At 42.2% G+C, this 18,523-nt stretch overlaps 1 protein-coding gene across 2 annotated transcripts in view; it reads left to right on the plus strand.

Moving 5' to 3' along the window:
* LOC144036603 (sodium/calcium exchanger 2-like) overlaps positions 1-15,479 on the plus strand; it is a 60,436-nt gene extending 44,957 nt beyond the window's left edge. For both annotated transcript variants that reach the window (XM_077547364.1, XM_077547363.1), the window contains 3 exons: positions 5,621-5,720; positions 13,824-14,093; positions 14,171-15,479. In XM_077547364.1, coding sequence (XP_077403490.1) covers positions 5,621-5,720; positions 13,824-14,093; positions 14,171-14,547 — 747 coding nt within the window. In that variant the 3' untranslated portion in view covers positions 14,548-15,479. The remainder of the gene's footprint in view (positions 1-5,620; positions 5,721-13,823; positions 14,094-14,170) is intronic.
* Positions 15,480-18,523: the final 3,044 nt, after the last annotated feature.

Below are 18,523 nucleotides of genomic sequence, written 5' to 3' on the forward strand. Positions count from 1 at the left end.
GGGGCTCTCCCTGGTGTACGGGGCGGCGCCGCCCCGGCGTGGTCTGTCGCTCTGGGCCCCTCGACGCTGTTCGGGGCCTGTGGGCCGCCGGGGTGCCCCGTGGTCCCCTCCCCCTTCCTCCCCCTTGCTGCCTCTCCCTCCTCGCCTCTCCCCGCCCGTCCTCTGCCTCCCTGTCCCTTCTCCCTCGTCACCCTTCCTCCTCCTCTCCCCCTCTCTCTGCGGCCCTGCCGCTGCCTCCTGCCCTTCTTGTCGTTTCCTTCCCCCGTCCCTTCCCCCTCCCCTGTCCGCCTTCCTCCCCCTCCTCTGGGCCGGGGGCTCCATCCGTGGCCCGGGTCTCGGTGCTCCGGGGACCGGGAGGAAGGGTGGGTTGGTGTTGTGCCCGCCCCGCTCCGGTGGACCTCCTGGCACCTCGGGCGGGCCCAGTATGCGGGGGGCGAGCCCTATCGTCCCGCCGGGGTCCCGGTGGGGTTGATGGGGGCTTGGTGGGCGAGTGCGCCTCCCACCCCCGCCCGGTTGGGGGGGGGGGGGGCCCCGCTGGTCGCTCCTCTTAACTCACTACACTAGTTTTGCACAATACACTTTTATAGACATATAGGGCACATAACACACTTTGGGGGGGGTTGTAGGGTGGAAACACCGTCTTCACCCATTTATTTTTTTTAATGCACCACATACACTCACTGACATGCCTGGGAGGCGGGTGGATCGGAGCAGGGGGGATATCATTTCCCTCTGCTCCGGTTCACCTGCTCCCAATTTTAATGCACCACACACACACACACTTGTATATACACTGGGTGGGGTCACATTCAAGGTTTAGGGGTAGAGTTCGCCAGTCGGCGAGCTGGCGAACTCAGTAACAGGGTTAACTATCACTAAGAACGATGGAGTGATGACCGGGGCCTCTCCCCGCTGGGCCTGTGGTTCGGGGGTGCCGCACGTCCTCTGGTGCCCCCATCTCCCCTTCTGCCCCCGGTGTTCCGTCCCTCCACGCGGGGGGGTGGGGGGGGTTTGGGCGTGGATGCCCTCTCCGCTCCGCTGCCCGGTCCCTCTTCTGCGCCGGTGCCTGGGTGCGGGAGATCCCCGGGATCTGGGGGGAGGGGCGGCTTGTTTGGGGGGTGGTGGTGGTGGGGGTGGCTGGGTGGGGGGGTGCCGGGGTGCTGGGGGTGGGAGGGTGTCTGGGGGTTTGGGGACCTGAGGGCGGCTGGGGTGGATGGCGGGGGTGGATAGGGGGAGCGGGGGCTGTGGGCTGCAGTGCCCCGTCCTGCTGCTTTGGGTTGGGGGCGCGGGCCGCGTTGGGGTGGGTGGCGCTCCTGCTCCTGGGTTTGCTCTCCAGCCGGTGGCCCTTGCGGGGCCCGGGGGTCGTCCTTTGGTGCTGCCGCGGCCTGGGGGGCCCTGAGGTGTTGCGTTTGCTCTGTCCTGGCGGGGGTCGACGGCTCCCCTCTTTGGTGGAGATTTTCATGCACGCCAGATCCACCACACCAGTATCTATCGAAACTCAGACACAATCTTCCTCAGGTCATTGAATCGGTGGAGGCTGGTGTCTGTGGATCTCACTCCGCTTCGTTTGTCCTTCCTTCCTTTCCTCAGTCTCTCTTGAGGTCTCCCTGATTTGTTGAAATTTAGATGTCTCTGGGGTTGGTGAAGGACTCTGGTTGGTGGCCTGGTGGGTGGTGTCTGGTCGGTGCTGGATTTCACTTTCCTTTCTTTTCTTTGGTCCTTTCTCGGGTTTCCTGACGGCCTCACGACTCTGGCTGGAAGTGTTCGGTTTAGGGAAACGGTATAGGATTTTTATTTTTTATAGGTTTTAGGTGAACTAATGAATGCACACACGCACATACACATATTCACCCACATACGAAAAAAAAATAAAAATACACAAAAAATTTTTTTAAAAAAAAGGAGAGCAATGATGATGACATGTCAAATCGGTAAAATTACCGAATGAACAATACTGAGCTCTCTAAGAAAAAAAAAAGAAAAAGGAAAAAATAAGTAAATATGCTGAGATAGTAGAGTGAGTGAAGCACAGTGAATGTGGACCAGCGGGGGACAGGGGAGAGATTCACTAAATGCTTTGAAGAATTGTAGAACTGGCCTAGAGTGAGTTGTCCCTAAATCAGCTGCTCGAACTATTGCCATGACCCTGAATAGGATAAGCGCTATAGAAAATGGCTTAATTTTGCATTACTCTCCACAATCAGGTGCAAATCACTCAATTAGGGTGAATTCATAATTTACAAAACTTTGGCACCTGTTACTTGGTACATGTTTTTTTTTTTTTTTTTTTTGCTTAATACAACTGAATGGTTGTTTGTACAGTAAAGTACATCCCAGTGTGTAATCACAGAGAATTGAGTTGGCTGCTCAATTTTTTTATTAGACAAAAGTACTCTACCCTGCAACAAAGGTGGGATACAATATGATATCAACCAGTTATGAAATTGAAAGCCTCTATCATAAAATCAAGTTGGTATGATTTGATTTACTAACAACCTGGCACTTTTCCCACATCAGACTCCCAATGGCATGCTTGACCAGGTACAGTTTCAGTAGTGTGCTGTTTTCAGAACATTTCTCATTACAGTTTCTCATCACACACAGTTGGATATGCAGACTTAATTGCATATTCACAAATGCCTTTCTTATTAATGCACGACATGAATCTGAAGATGCACAAGACTAACCCAGGGGTGTCAGGAACAGGCAAGGTTGGACTGGCCATCTGGCATTCTGGGCAGATCCCCGGTGGGCTGGCGTCTTTTGGGGCCAATGCAGTGCTTTTTGGTTACAGTGGAACCTCGGAGTTTGAAAGTCTCAGAGCTTGTACAAATCGGACTTCAACCAAAAAATCTGAGTAAAAAATGCCTCAGAGTTTGAACTCACTTTCGGAGTTTGAACACCCAAGCAAAGCAAGCTAAGCCAAACGTACCTTAAAAACGGGTAGCCGAGTGAAGCCGAGCAATGCCGAATGCTCACATTGCGGTAGCTGAGACGTTGAACTGCTCATTTCCAGTCAGATCCTGAATACTCCTGGAGGTGCTCCATACTCGCGAGTGCATTTTGATTATTCAACGACAATTTTCTTCGCCATGGGCCCAAAGAAAGACAACAGTGCCAGTGGCAGCAAAGAAAAACATACAGCTCTACAAACCACAGTGGAATTAGGAAGATTATCGCGTTGTTGTAAGTACTGTGACTACTTCTGTAAATATTGGCACGAGGACCCCCTTAAGCTCTTCAACAACACGCCTGACGTTAAACAACACATACAAGGACCCCTTAGTAGTCTAACAATATGCCCAAAATAAAATACACAAACTCAGCACTGAACTAAAGCAAGCTTAACATAGCATTTATCATCCACTGATGCCATCACACCACAACAAAAAAGGTAAGGTATTTTTAATTAAATACTGTGCATGGTGTAAATAAAAATTATAATAGAATTTTCTGTGTTTGTAGCTTGGGAACGGATTAATTGCATTTACATTATTTCTTATGGGGAAAAAAATGTTTCGGAGGTTGAAAAATTCGGACTTTAAACACTTCATAGGAACAAATTATGTTCAAACTCCGAGGTACCACTGTATTATTTTCCTCCATTTCACCCCAAGACACTGGCCCACAATTTAGAGGGACGAATCCATTTTGAATATAGACAGCAAACTGAACCAACATCAGTCAAAATATCAGTGGCAGAACAATGCCTGTGTCCAAATTCACAAGGCTGGGTCTTTGGAAGACCGAATTTGTTGGCTGCATGACGTCACTCCCGGCGTAACTTGACAGCGCGCACGGGTTTATGAGTGATTTACACATGAATGGATTGTCGGTCAATGTGCTACTGACAAATAGCATTGGCAATCCATTCATATGCAAGTCTGTGCGTGCTGTTGAGTCGCGTCGGGAGTGACGTCATGCAGCCGACAAATTCAACTTTCCAAAGACCCAGCCTTGTGAATTTGGACACAGGCAATGTGTTAGACGGGTATGGTCAGGAGTCAGGCTGGCTCGGGCCGGTGGGCCTAACTCAAAATGCCAAGGCTGATTTATTTTTTTTTTGTACCAGTCCAGCCCTGGGAACAGGATATACTCTATACTGGTCAGTTCATTATTGGATGTGTATAGGTACACTATAAAGTACAACAAGTTATATTAGTATTGTGGCTAATTAGCTAACTAGCTAACAAGTAAAGACTCAACTTAAACGTGGCAGTTGTGTCTGTAACAACCACCTTATTCATAATGGCTTTATGAAAGAGGACTGATATTGACCCACCAGTTAAATCAAAATCCATCTGATCAGGTTGAAACCTTGTTACATGGGCCAGATTAAGGATCCTAATGGGCTGGTTCGGGACGTGGGTTTTGAATTCGACACCCCTGAAGTCTTTTACATTGTACTGTGTGCCAAGCATGTTCTCTTTTTCCTTAGCCAGAAACACTATTTAGAGAAGTAGTACTAGACGTAATGTTTATCATTGCCGCGTTTCCACCGCAGGAACTTCGGGGTAAATTTACTAGGCCAGCCCTATATATGCGCGTCTCCACTGCAGGAGCCTTCCCAACCGGGCCACATTTACAGGAACTTACAGGAATGAGCGGTGGTCCTACTCGAGGGTAGGTACTTCGCCAGCCCGATAAACTCCCGATCGGGCTTTCGTGCCGATTAGCTAAAAGTTATTTAGTATAAAAAAATATCTGACCTTCATGCGCGATGATGGTGCATTCTCGTCTTAAGTCTTTTCCACCAAAACAATTCTCTTAATAATCCTTTGCCTATTTTCATTCCACTCTACTGTTAGCCTTTTCAAATTCTTCATCTAGACGCCGTCTCCTCTCACTCAAACCATCCATCCACGCCAAGTACATTAAAAAAAAGCTGAAAAAACGGCAACCGCCACAAGTTTTTCTCTTTCCTCATTCTGATTTTTGCGGCGCCATGCTTGGATGACATCCCAGAAACCGTCGCAAGGCGATTACGTGTCAATCGAAACACATGACTTTGGAGTCAGCCTTTTCAAATTCTTCATCTAAACGCCGTCTCCTCTCACTCAAACCATCAATCCACGCCAAGTACATAAAATAAAAAGCAGAGAAAAACAGCAACCACCTAATTTTTTTTCTCTTTCCTCGGGATTTTTGGCGCGCGGTGCTTGGGTGACGTCACGAGAGAAACTGTCGCACGGCGTTGACGTGTCGATCGAAACTCGTGACGTCGCAAAATGGGTCGTACTCCGCAGTGGAGACACAGCCACAAGCGGGCTGGCTGAGAGGACGGTTCCTGTGAAAGTCTCTACCCCCCTCCCCATACCCGAATGTCCTGCAGTAATCCCAAACACTCATTTGGATAGGGTTGGTAGCATTGGCCAACATACATTATGCATGTTCGGCTCATTGTTACAGCTGTGTTCCATAATCTCTGTGTAAAGAGGCGGATATTTTTATACTCTCTAATATCTATCTTAATTTATGTCACAGTAAATTATTAATGATACATCCAAAAATATATTTTTTGTGTGTGAAAAAAATACAAATTTTTTCAGTTTATTTTTTTTTTTTGCAATAACTGAACAACAATGATCTTCAAACTACACTGACCTATTTCGTCTGACAGAATACTGTGGATAAACTCCTTAAGGATACAGATCTGGCAGCTGTGATTGGTTCACGTTCATGGGGGGAACAGTTCATTGAAGCTGTCACAGTCAGTGCAGGTAAGTGGCTATCATTTAAAAGTGATTGTCTAAATGTGATATTCCGCTTAACTGGGGTCCATGTTGTGGAGGCAGGATCTTAAGAAGGGAAACTCAGACTTCCCGCTCCCCAGCCACTTTGTCCAACTCTTTCGGAGGGTTTGGCTGAGTCCAACCCACTGGAAACTAATCTGACTTACTGTGCTGAGCTGCTTCTCCCCAGCAATACAGACCAACCACTGACACTGGTCGTACAGGGACCGAACAACCCATATCAGGGGGTCTGGTACCCTCAAAACACCACCCACAGAACTCCCTGAGGGACATGGACTACGTTGACATGCAGGCAATAAACCTTAAAAACCCTAATATTGGCAATATTCGGGTTTTGTAAGGCCATGTAAACACGCACAATAACCTGAATATGCCCTTATTCGGGTTTTTAAAAACCCAAATAAGAACCGAATTCTTGCGCATATAAACACATTTCGAATACCTCGATTGAACAGCGCATTGTTTTTCGCTGTGCGCATGCTCTCTATTTTCTTCTTCATCTTCTTCACTTATTTGAATTTGGTCTATGTAATCACGACTTGTATGCGCAGCTCCGTCCTACCCACTAAAGGAGCCTCGCTTGAATACATTGATTTCTCTGTGGCGTTTTCATATTTTGTGTCTCTACGGCGAAGATACAACAGTTTGTGCCTATTATACAAGTATATAAGTCCGTGCTTCTGGCGTGTAACCCACCGGAAATACTCAAGCCGGTGTAAACAAACATGACGGAATATAATGTCCTTTATTGAATTATATTAAAGCTCTCATATTATTCAACTTTTCAACATACTCAAATAGTTCTCAAATATGTATAAGACATGCATTCGTCAAAATTGACTTAGGATCTAATATTTGTGCTGTCCCTAAATCAGCCAAAAAACTGTTCAAAACAGCCTGTTTTAGGGGTGTGTCACTTTTATGTAATTAGCTGCACCAGGCCACGCCTAGGCCATACCCTTCTCTCTCGAAGGGGCAGTGATTTTGGTCATGGTAGCCATGTGCAAATGTTGTGAATGGAAACGACTGGCTATGGGAGCAGAAGAAAAGAAAAATACAAACATGTCTTTTACACATTTGAGACTATTATATGTGGAAAAGTGGCATAACGTTTTACCATAACAAAGAGTAGCATAACGTTACTTCTGAGACTATGTTGTAATGTTAGTTTGTGATTGTTTAGGCAATGTTTATTTTGCCGTAACCTGCAAATCTCCCGCTAACGTTATTTTGCTGTGACTGTCTCAGATTTTCCGTGAATGCTTGTAGACATTTACAAGCGGTAATAACACAATGTGCACATTTAGGCCACTGCGCAGTTGCAACGTGCAAGCCGTCTCGTCGAGACCACTTAGCGTCCGGTTAGCATCACAAAGCCATGTCAACTAGATGGCGAATTGCCAGTCACGGCAAATTAACCACCGTGGATTGTATCTTGACAAAACAATAAGCAACCACTTCATATTAGCAACCACCGTCTGCTTTATCATATCTGACCTCTTGTAACCAAACAACCTTCACACGGCAAATGTAGCTCCCACGTTAGGCACTAAAAATACACCAGTAATATGGTAGAAGGTGCACATCTCTTATTAGAAAGAGTAGGAAGGAAGGCTAAATCAAAAATGTTAAACCTACATCTCTCCCGTTTGCAGTCGTGGCACACTGTTGGGACCGATCCATTATGTTTGAACGTGTTGCAAATCCAGCCCTGAACACGCTTTCACTAACAAAACAGTCCTTTGAGAAATGATGTCGGTACACGTCCTTCAAAAATCAAATTAATCCACTGTCTTCTCAAAGATTTGGGATGAAGGAAGCAACTTTTTCCTGATCATCGTTTCCCCTCTCCACTGAGCATTTGCGAGCAGCGGGAGAAAAAGAAAGGAGCAGCATTTTCTGGTGGCGCAATTGCACTTTATAGTCAATGTACAGTACTTCGCGCCAGCGGGCACGGATGCGTACGGTGCGGATGACGCATTTGTAGGCTATTTGGAGTGGGAAACGGTACGGTGCACTTAAAATCGGCACATTCACATATTCACCAATGTTTAAAAATAAATACATTTCTTCGCACCAGCCAAATCGGCTTTGGGAACGAACTGCAAAATTACACACGGCGTCCTGTACAGATCTGTAGTCACCCGAAGATAGTGGTAAGTATTTACTTGTCTAAAACTGTTGATAACAATAGTTATAGAAAAGAAAAAAAGGAAGGTGCTGCAGCAGAAAGAGTGGCTCACCTGTAGTTCCAGTATTCGGCAGCGCTCTCTTTTTTGACATAGTTTACCAAGCGACCCTCTCCTTCTCCGGTGTGCACAACGAATCTGCTGGTACTGACAATCGCCAGCGAGCAGCAAGGTGGACACTCAACTCCCGTGTTTGGTGTTTAATTCAAACAGACGCTTGCTTGCGTCACCAGAACATCCTCTTGATGCCATATTATTTCGACTTTAATTTTTTTCCGGCCGAATGTCGAAAATGCTAATTTTTGCAATTTACGGGCGAAAATTTTCGGTGGCCAAATATTTGGTGCATCACGACTAAATACACTAACGCTAACTGGCATGATGAGACACACCCGGCAAGACACAAGTGGCTGAGGGCACTGATTGGTTGACACACGAGGAAGGGCAAGCAAACACAGGTGAACCACATAAAGCTTGACAAGACAAGGGAAGGACACAGGGACAACATAAAACACAGATTACACAGACAAAAAATAAGAACACCCAAAATCAAACAAAAACCCAACCCCATAGAACCGAAACATGACATCAACCAAGATAGCCCTGCAACAATCCAGAGCTTTCAGGAATTTCGGGCGGATGCAAACAACTCCCGGAATCCTGCCACCAAGAAGCTTTGTATTTTTCTTTTTTTCTCCTGGATGTTTTTTTTTTTTAAATACATTTTATTCTGCCATTCAATACATTTGAATTCTGTACAGTCAACATATCATACTATTATAATACTACCTACACATTTTCGAATCATTGACAATACACATCTGTATTTATTTCTATTCAGGCCGATTTTTACATAAATTTCCATATGGATTAATGAATTATATTTTACCCTTTTTTTTTAAACATTATCAAAAATATATATTTTTAATACCTTACAAAGAGATTTATGAATCATAACCCAGAAAGGCTTGATTACTTTACAATTCCAGAAAACATGGAAATGATCTGAGTCTGAATGCTCACACAACCTCCAGCACATTTGTGTCATTTTCAGGCACCTACCCGTAAATTTGGGTGTAATGAAATAACAAATTTGATTTTTCCAAGCAAATTCTCTCCAACCTTGTGAGTGGGTTATAGTAAGATGAGCCTTCCACATGTCATTCCATCTGCCTTCTGGAATGTCTTCATCAATCTCCTTTTCCCATTTGTTCTTCACATATATACTGTATATAGTTGATCCATTTCTGGAATCCGTCAAGCATCAATACAGATTGATACAATCCTACTTGGAGTCTTTCTATATGCTTGAACAAAAATTCTAACAATTGGATGAATTTGCCCCTCTCTTATCCTAATCTGCCTTTGATAATAGTCTCTTAATTGAAGATACCTAAACAAATCCTGGTTCCTCAAGTACTATTTATCTTTCAAATCCTGGAATTCCACCATCACACCTTTCTTAATTATTTTGCACACAGCTGTCAAACCTCTTCCATTCCTTTGTTTGAATGTAACATCATGCTTTCCAGGGACAAATGTATCATCCCATCCAATCCATTTCAGTAAACCCAATTCCTTTCCCAGTTTGAGTTGTTTACAAATTCCATACCATGTTTGCATTGAAAATTCTGTAATTGGGCTCAGTTCTGGTTTCACTTCCTTCCTGGGGGGGTACAAGTTCCCCTCCCAACAATGTTTGTACAGGATAGTTGATTAATGTCCTTCCATTTGGCTATATAGTCAAGAGCTGCACCACAACAAAAGTGGATGTAGCTGCGCAGCTTCATAATACACTCTCAGACTAGTTGGGCCTGCCCTCCTTTTTCTTTATGTAATTGAAGGGTGGAATACTTTATTCTTGGCTTTTTGCCTTCCCAAATAAATTGTGATATTAGTCGGTCCAATTTGCACACATTTGTAAATAGTTTGCGAAATTGTTTTGTCAAATTGTTACACTGTTGAATGGAAATAAACGTATTTTGCAAACTAAAAACACTTTTTCATTGTTGGTGAAAGCGTTTTACAGAAGTAAAGCACTATTTAGGTGTTTGTGGCATCATTCATGGACAAATAAGTATAAAATTCACTAGAGTGCATGAAATAACATCACTGGGAATAACCCGTTTCTGAAAACGTCTGGCAGTGAAAGAGTTAAATGTGTGAAGGACAGGCAATAGTTTTTGTTTAGTTTTTTACCATTCTGCGGGAAACCCATCACTTCCCGACATCTTGTTTGTTTTTAAACGACCGATCGCCGTCTGTATCTCCTTATCAGTAATTTGACTTGTTAATTGCTTATTTTGCTCAATTCCTATTGAAGGTATATCTAAACGGTCTAAAAGATTTTAATTTCGTTCTGGTCTGTGGCTTGCGGCTGCGCATAAAGATTTTAATAGTAATCTTTAAATATTTTTTCTAATTACTTTGGCTTGTGTTTCATTTGATTTGTATTAGGGTCATACATTTTAGAGATATTGGTCTCTGCCTGTTTTTTTTATACATCTTACCAATAACCTAGCTGCCCTTGGGCCAAAGTCATAATAATTGTGTCTTATGTATCTTGCTTTTAATTCAATTTCTTCTTTGAGTAGTTCATTAATCTCCCTCCTAATTTACAACATCCGTTCTTGCAGCACCTGATCAATTTTTACTTTTGCTCGCAATGTCTCAATTTAGTTGTAAGCAATTCATGCCTTTTAATTTTTTCCTTCTTGTAAAAACCTGCTATAGATAGCAATTTGCCCCACAAAACTACTTTTAATGAATGCCATACTGTTGCTGGATTGGTTGCTCCGTTATCATTTTTCTTTTAGATAGTCCTACATTTCTTTACTGATTTCGCCAAAATAGTGGATGTTCTTCCCGCCACACATCAATCATTCCCATTTCACAAAGTGTAGTTTTTACAAATTTCACCAGTGTTTTTTTTATATTTCTTTTTACACTGGTCGTATCCAATTTATCATCCATTATCAAGTTGAAGTCACCTCCACACACTCAAAGCCCTTCCATTTCGGAGGTCCATTATCCTTTGTTAGATATTATTAACATTTTTAATACTTAATTTCATATATTAACCATTGTTATACATTGTTAACATTTTAATTCTTTATATTAACCTTGTCGAAATGTTTTGTGGACGTGGATAGCAAGTAGTGTTGATCTCAGTATAATTTGACCTTAAGCTGGGACATATTATTTGGTCTAGAAGTTCCTTCTCTGTGGGAAAACACATTTGGTCCTTGAGAACAGAATCTGTTTCGAACACGCACCCCTGACTCTGTTTTCGCCATCGCTCATGGAAAAGTACCCAGAGAGTATGTTTTGTCTACAAATGAAAGAGAGGCGGTCGGTTTTAACTATAAGAAGGCATTTTACACGCGGAAGAGGCACATTCGGCGCTCTGAATTCCACCTGTTAAGTGATGAATTGGAGCATGTCATGATGTCCAGAGATCTCTGTTAGATTAAAATCATTTTTGCAAAGGTGTTTTTTCTTACATTAAATCTGTCTTCAAGTTTTGGAACATGCAAAGAGGACAAATAATTTTATTCCTCTTCAACTTCTAAAAAAAAAGGTTTTGTCACTCCCCGGTGGTGCATTTATATTTATCAACGTGATTACTGTCTGTTCAATCATTCCTTTTTTAATGACTTAACGTCCTTCTTTATCTTTTACTTTTCGCATTTAAATTTAGTTGAGTTGGATATTAATATTGCTACTCCTCTTTTCATACTATTAGAATGTGAACTATAATACGTGTTTTTACATTCCAATGGCTTCAGTTTCATGTTCAATATGTGATAAATGTGTTTATTGTATGAAGGTGATCTGATTTTTTTCTTTCTTTATCATAGCAAGCACCTTAGCTCTTTTAATAAGGTTTCCAAGTCCATATTTAGAGACGTGAGATTTAGCACCGAATCGCTAGCATCCATTGGGTGGGGTATTTAACAAAAATATGTCTCTCCTGCAGGTAACCATAATCATTCTGAAAAAAAAAACTATTCTGAACTGAACAAAAAAATCTATATAAACTGGTAACTCTCTTATCTTAGTGGGGGAAATCCTTCCCAAAAAGTAGGGCCCCCAGCTAGTTATGAGCATAATCCTTATCGTCCTTACCTTACTCATACTAGCAATTCTTAATCCCCTTCATTTCATTGAATCTCAATAACCGTATTACTTACAGTACAGTCATGTTTTTTTTTTTGTTTTTTTTTGATAATGCAGTCCTCTCAAGTTATCCAGTGTTGTCCTTGTGTTGGAATTCCTAGCCGTCTTCCAGTATCGCTAGTTCGGTCAATCCGCTTCCAAGCTTCTGTCCCATCTGACAGCAGTCTTTTGAGATCGGAGTCCTCCGCATTTACCGGAGCGTCCACAATCTCGTAGCCCCATTTCCTCATGTCAACGACAAGTTCTTGGGCACTGTTGTACGTCTTCACTCCACTTCCCCAGTGAATTTTCATCTTGTAAAGCGGTGTTTGGAAGCGAATATTCTCCTTCCGTAGTGTCTTCTTGACATCCGAGTAGGGCTTACACTGTCGTAGCACCTTGGCGGTGTAGTCGTGGTTGAAATATATTCTATCCTTCCCATACGTCACCACCTCTCCCCACGCTTTCTTCACCACCATCTCCTTAACAGCATATTGTTGAAAGTTGACAATAATTGACCAGGGTGATTGATTTGCTTTTGATTTAGGTGCCAGGGCTCTATGTGCACATTGAATCTGTAAATCTGTGTCCATGTCGAGTTCCTTTTGGAGCCACACGCTAATAACCTTAATCATTGAACTGCCGCTCAGCGTCTTCTTTTATTCCGAAAATCCTCATGTTGTTTCTCCTGGACCTGGCTTGAATATCGTCCAATTTATCGAGGAACCGCTGTTGTTCTGTCAACACTTCGGTTAATGGCCCGCCTGCCATCACGTTCCACTGCTCCAATTCTTCCACTCGCGTTAGCATGGCGGCCACTTTCTCTTTCTGTTCCTCTATTTCCATTGTCAACGTAGTGAATTTCTGGTGAGTTTCAACTCTGTCATTTTGTTTCTCATCCTGGATGTTATTTCTTCTTTAACCGCATTCAGTTCATTTTTCAAGTCTGCCTACATGGCTTGTATCTGTGTGCTAATGCCGGATAGGTTAGCCTGTAGATACATCCCTTCGTTAGCCTCGGGAGTTAGCATGTTTCTCTCGTCATTTCTGCGGCTTTTATCTTTTTCTGGATTGTCCGGTTGCTTCTTATTTTTCGCTATGGTGGTTCCCTCGTTCATCTTGATGTGCTGCTCACACTTTGTCTTGTAGCGAGTTTATACGGGATATTCAGGTTGCGCAAAGGTGAGCTCTCAGCTCAGCCATGTGTTGCGTTCATCCACCAAACTGGAAGTCCCACCTAGAAGCTTTTTAACCACTTTGTGGTCCTCAGACTGCTTCCTCATGGGAAGGCCTGTTGGTGGAATTGAAGTCTTCGACCACATTTCATACCCTGTCCAAATTCACAAGCCTGGGCCCTCCGAAGGCTGAATTTGTCGGCTTCATGATATCACTCCCAGCTCGACTCAACAGCACGCATGGATTTACACATGAAAGGACTGTCGGTCAATGTGCTACCGACAAGCAGCATTGACAATCCATTCATATGTAGGTCCATGACTTCGGCCTTCGGCGGACCCAGCCTTGTGAATTTGGACTCAGGGATAGTGTCCCGAGTTGAAGTCAGCTGTTGTGATTGGTAAGTATAATGTGACCAAAAAGTCCAATGTGATTTCCCAATTTACTCACAACTACAGAAGAACCTGCCCTAAGATGTTTGAGTACTATCTGCTTTTTGAATTGTTTTGTATAAGATGACTTACATTTTTTCTTTCTTTTTTAACAGGTGATAGAGACGATGAGGGCCAAGAACAGCCAATGCCAAACTGCTTTGACTATTTCATGCACATTTTGAGCCTTTTTTGGAAGATTCTCTTTGCTTGTGTCCCACCAACTGAGTACTGGAATGGGTGGGCTTGTTTTATAGTGTCAATATCTGTCATCGGAATTTTAACAGCCATTATTGGAGACCTTGCGTCCCATTTTGGCTGCACAGTTGGCCTGAGAGACACTGTTACTGCAGTGGTATTTGTAGCCCTGGGGACTTCACTTCCTGGTAAATATGGCATCTGTATCTTTACAGCTTTATATTACATTTTTTAGTTTATGTAATAGTGAACTTTTAATCCACAGATACATTTGCCAGCAAAGTAGCTGCAACCCAGGACCAATATGCAGACGCATCAGTGGGAAATGTAACTGGAAGCAATGCAGTGAATGTGTTCTTAGGTATTGGTGTAGCTTGGTCTATGGCTGCCATTTATTGGGAAGTCAAGGGTAAAGTTTTTCGTGTGGACGTTGGTTCACTGGCCTTCTCGGTCACACTCTTTACCATTTTTGCCTTCTTCACGATGGGAGTGTTGATGATCCGCCGGAGGCCCTCCATAGGGGGCGAACTGGGAGGCCCACGGATCCCTAAAATTGTGACATCGCTGTTTCTCTTCGGACTCTGGTTCCTCTACATTCTCTTCTCAAGTTTGGAGGCCTACTGCCATATAAAAGGCTTCTGATAGGGTCACTAATAGCACAAAGATATATATACAGTATTCTTTTGGAAAGAAATGATTACTGACAAATTTTAACTAAGACCCATCATCACTTCTGGCATGATACAGTGTTAATTAAACGAAGAGGAAATGGTTAATTTTTGGGGGGTCAAAATGAATTTTATGCTTGATGCTGTATGACTCATAAACTATATTACAGTACCCCCCCCCCCCCCCCTAGTGCTTAAATGGGGCTCCTGAATTATTTTTTTTCTTTGTATATTTTCATGTAATGTATCATGTAAATTATTGTACATTTTCTAAATAGATATAAATACAATGTAATTTATTAGAATTGTAAGGGGAATTTTAATGTGTGTTTTTATCTCAATTGTCTCCACTAGAATGGTAACTGCATTATGTAGCATATAGACACCTTCTTGAAATAATAGCCTTTTTTTTCTTTTCTTTTTCAAAATCATGCCTTAATTAGGAGTTGGTAAAAACAATTGACAGATCACACAGCAGTCTCCCCGAAATGGAATTATTAATTAATATATTATATTTAATATTTCTTTTTTTTATGTGTTCCGGAAAAAAAAGACATAGGTCCTTCTTCTTCTTTTTTTAGGGGGGTGACTGTGTATAACTTGTCTTACCAGATTGATTGAATGTTCAAGGGTTAGAATATTGTTGCATGTGCCTGAATGAACTGCTATTTAAAAAAGTGTTGGTAAGGGGAAAAAGGGATGTAAAACATACTATGAAGGAACAATGCATGCTTATAAATTCTAGTAATCTTCCTCTATGTGAATTAAATTTTTGGGTTACATATGCAACCGCTTGACAAAATATGCAACCGCTGTGAATGTGATTTGAAGCATTTCCACTCTGTCATGATATGTATTCAAAGAAAGAGAGAGAAATTATATACTGTATATAAAAAGCACTTTTGATTACCCACCTATTGCGTTCATTGTGTATTATTAATTACTACCACATAGATAGCTGATAAATCTTGTGTGGCGCTCTGCTGATTTACAGTACCTCTGTTTTGTTGTTCAAGCAACAATTTGAAAACTGCATTATGTTTGCACATGCGAGAAAATCAAGTTTGACTACCAAAGTAGCCGTCATTTGCAGGCATTTTTTATACAGCTTTAACCCTTAAGTGACAAAACGACAGGTGGACTTTGTGACATTTTTAACTGTCCTAATGGAGTTTATAGGGGGAAAAACACCATTACAAAGCTCCAACAAGACAGAGGTGTACGCTTGTAAACCTCCGTTCATTCTTCCCAATTTCCAGACAGAAAAGAAAGATCCAAACAGATGTAAAAGAGGCTAAGAATTTTTTTACATTTCTTGAACACATTTATTTTGTCAATATCCTGAAACCGAGGACGGAGGCAGCACAAAGCTTGCTAGTGGACATGAGTAGCTAAATGAACAGAGGAACAGAACATAAGATCAACCTGACAGAAATGGTTTTCCAGTCACTGTACGTTTTAAATAGGAAAACGTTTCCAGTACATTGTGTTGGCTTTATATATTATTGCGGCATGTCACATTGGCAATACAGTAGATTCGCTTATGTTATGTGGCCAAAACAACACTATTTACGTTTTATTGGCAGTGTTTTGGACTAACCCATTATAAAACCAGAGATTTACACAATCATTACGTTTCACAGCAACTAAGAAGTGCAACATTACAATACTTCGGTTCACTTAAAGACATGTAATTACATTATGTGCTGCAGAGGTGGCAAATTCAGGTCCAGGAAGTAAAAACCCTGCCGCAGTTTGACTTTAGCCCCTGGTGCTAGCGAGCTCCTTAGCAGGTAAACTAGCACCATGAGAGCTATCTAGGGAGCTAGCTAACTAGCACCTGAGGCTAAAGCCAAACTGTGGCAGGGTTTTTACTTCCTGGACCTGGATTTGCGACCTCTGATGTGCTGTCAGCACTAAACATCCCCATTGCCCCAGCTGGGCTAATCCACCACGCTCGGTTCTTGGTTCACACTGGACACACCGCAGCCGGTCATTTAAAACCTGCTTCCAGCCCTTTGACCTTCCTCAGTGAAAAAAGATCCTACCTGTCTCTTCCTCATGCCTCGGTGTCGCTCCTCAGTCTGACTCCCGGTCAAGTGCACACATTGAGTCAAATATTAAGCGCTTAACTAAGCTTAACTGTAGTGTCCCAGCAGAGAGCAGTCAGTAAATGATACACTATGTATGTTTAAAATAGATTAAATGAAAACATCAACTTTCCAGTGGTTGAAATGTTCCAAATCAGAACTCCCTCAGTTGGATCCCACTAGTTTTCAATGAAAGTTTGGTAGTCGACTACTATTCGGCGTACCCATAATGCACCACGCTGCACAGGTGTGCACTTGTCCAGAAGTAAAAAAAATCCTGCCAGATTGGCTTTCCCAACCCTGACAGCTATCTAAAACACTCTCCAACTGTCTGATCTACTGATCACAGGAGTTTGCCCATGCTCCACTCAAAACTCCACAAACGGCTATCTACCACTCGTCTTGACTCCACCAAGCCTCAGCAAACAGCCACCTATTTGCCGACCTCCATCTTTGTCTATGGAGAATCTCACCTACAGCTGATATGATTTGGGTCCAGACTACGTATGCACTATAAATAATGGGTGTCCCCAGAATAAGTCAGGATCCAATGAACCTAAGGAAACTTGTAATATTCCTGTGATTACAAGTGACAGAAAGTTGGCCAAAGAAATGAGATGAAATAAGTCTGAAGTTACAAACCTAGTCAGTATAGCTCGTGAACCTCTGACTAAACCAGTGTCTCCGATTACCACTGCGAGACTAGCTCTACTCAATAGATTGCTAGTTAACAAATCACTGTTGATTCATGACATTATTATGACATATGATCTTGACTTATTTCTCCTCAGCGAAACATGGCTAACAGAAGGTTCCTGCAACACTGTTATGAATGAGGCAAAACAGACAGATTTTAGTTTCCTGAACAAATGTCGCAGATGCAAAAAAGGCGGGGGACTTGCTGCCATTTTTAAATCACTATGTCAGTGTAAAGAAATTGTATTGAGTGGCTTTAATTCATTTGAATATCTCAGTGTTTTGGTAAAAGGTGATAAAAGGTAAATTTATTTCTATATTAATATAAATTTAAGTTAATAATCTGACTCCAATTTGTGACCTTACCAAACTATCACCCATCCAACAATAGCATGCTCGTTCTGCAATAGAAAGGTATCAGGAAGCCGGCATTTTCACACACGAGTGGATTTATTCCTAACACTCAAATCTAATACATGACAGCTGTGGTCCCGGGTCCCTATCAATACAATTCTGTACGTCTCTGTCTCAAGCAGCCAACGTAGTCTCATCCGAGTTGCCCCAGTGAATAGTTATACTACACAATATGCAAATCACACAAGACAAAGACATCCTAACATAATTCTATTAGCTATGTGTTACTGCAGTTTTAACTTTAGCTCTCTATGATTGGACGTCCTTTCTTCGCCAAGTTGTTTTCGGGCTGCTTCTGGCTGGAATCTCCCCCAGACTTCTGGCCTTCGGTCTTATCTCGTCCTTGAAGCTGGCTCCTGTTTACTCTGAAGCACTGCATTCTTGTACATCCTTACTCAAACCCTTATTTCCTTTATTCCCATCTTTATATATTCCCTCATTTCCCCTCATGACCTCAGACTACTGAGGTCATCACTCACATACCTTATTTTATTATTAAAGACGAGCTAAAAAACACTAGCCATTAAGCTAAAAATCTATTAAACACGAGCTAAAAAAACACTAAACAATCAAAAATGAATAAACATCAATAAAGATTTCACTCTTATAAAAAATCTATAAAAAACTTCACTTCTAATAAAAAATTACTACAAAACTTTCACTTCTAATAAAAATCTATAAAAAACTTTCACTTCTAATAAAAAATTAATACAAAACTTTCACTTCTAATAAAAATCTATAAAAAACTTT

Source organism: Vanacampus margaritifer, chromosome 16 (genome assembly GCF_051991255.1).
Source record: "Vanacampus margaritifer isolate UIUO_Vmar chromosome 16, RoL_Vmar_1.0, whole genome shotgun sequence".
NCBI lineage: Eukaryota > Metazoa > Chordata > Actinopteri > Syngnathiformes > Syngnathidae > Vanacampus > Vanacampus margaritifer.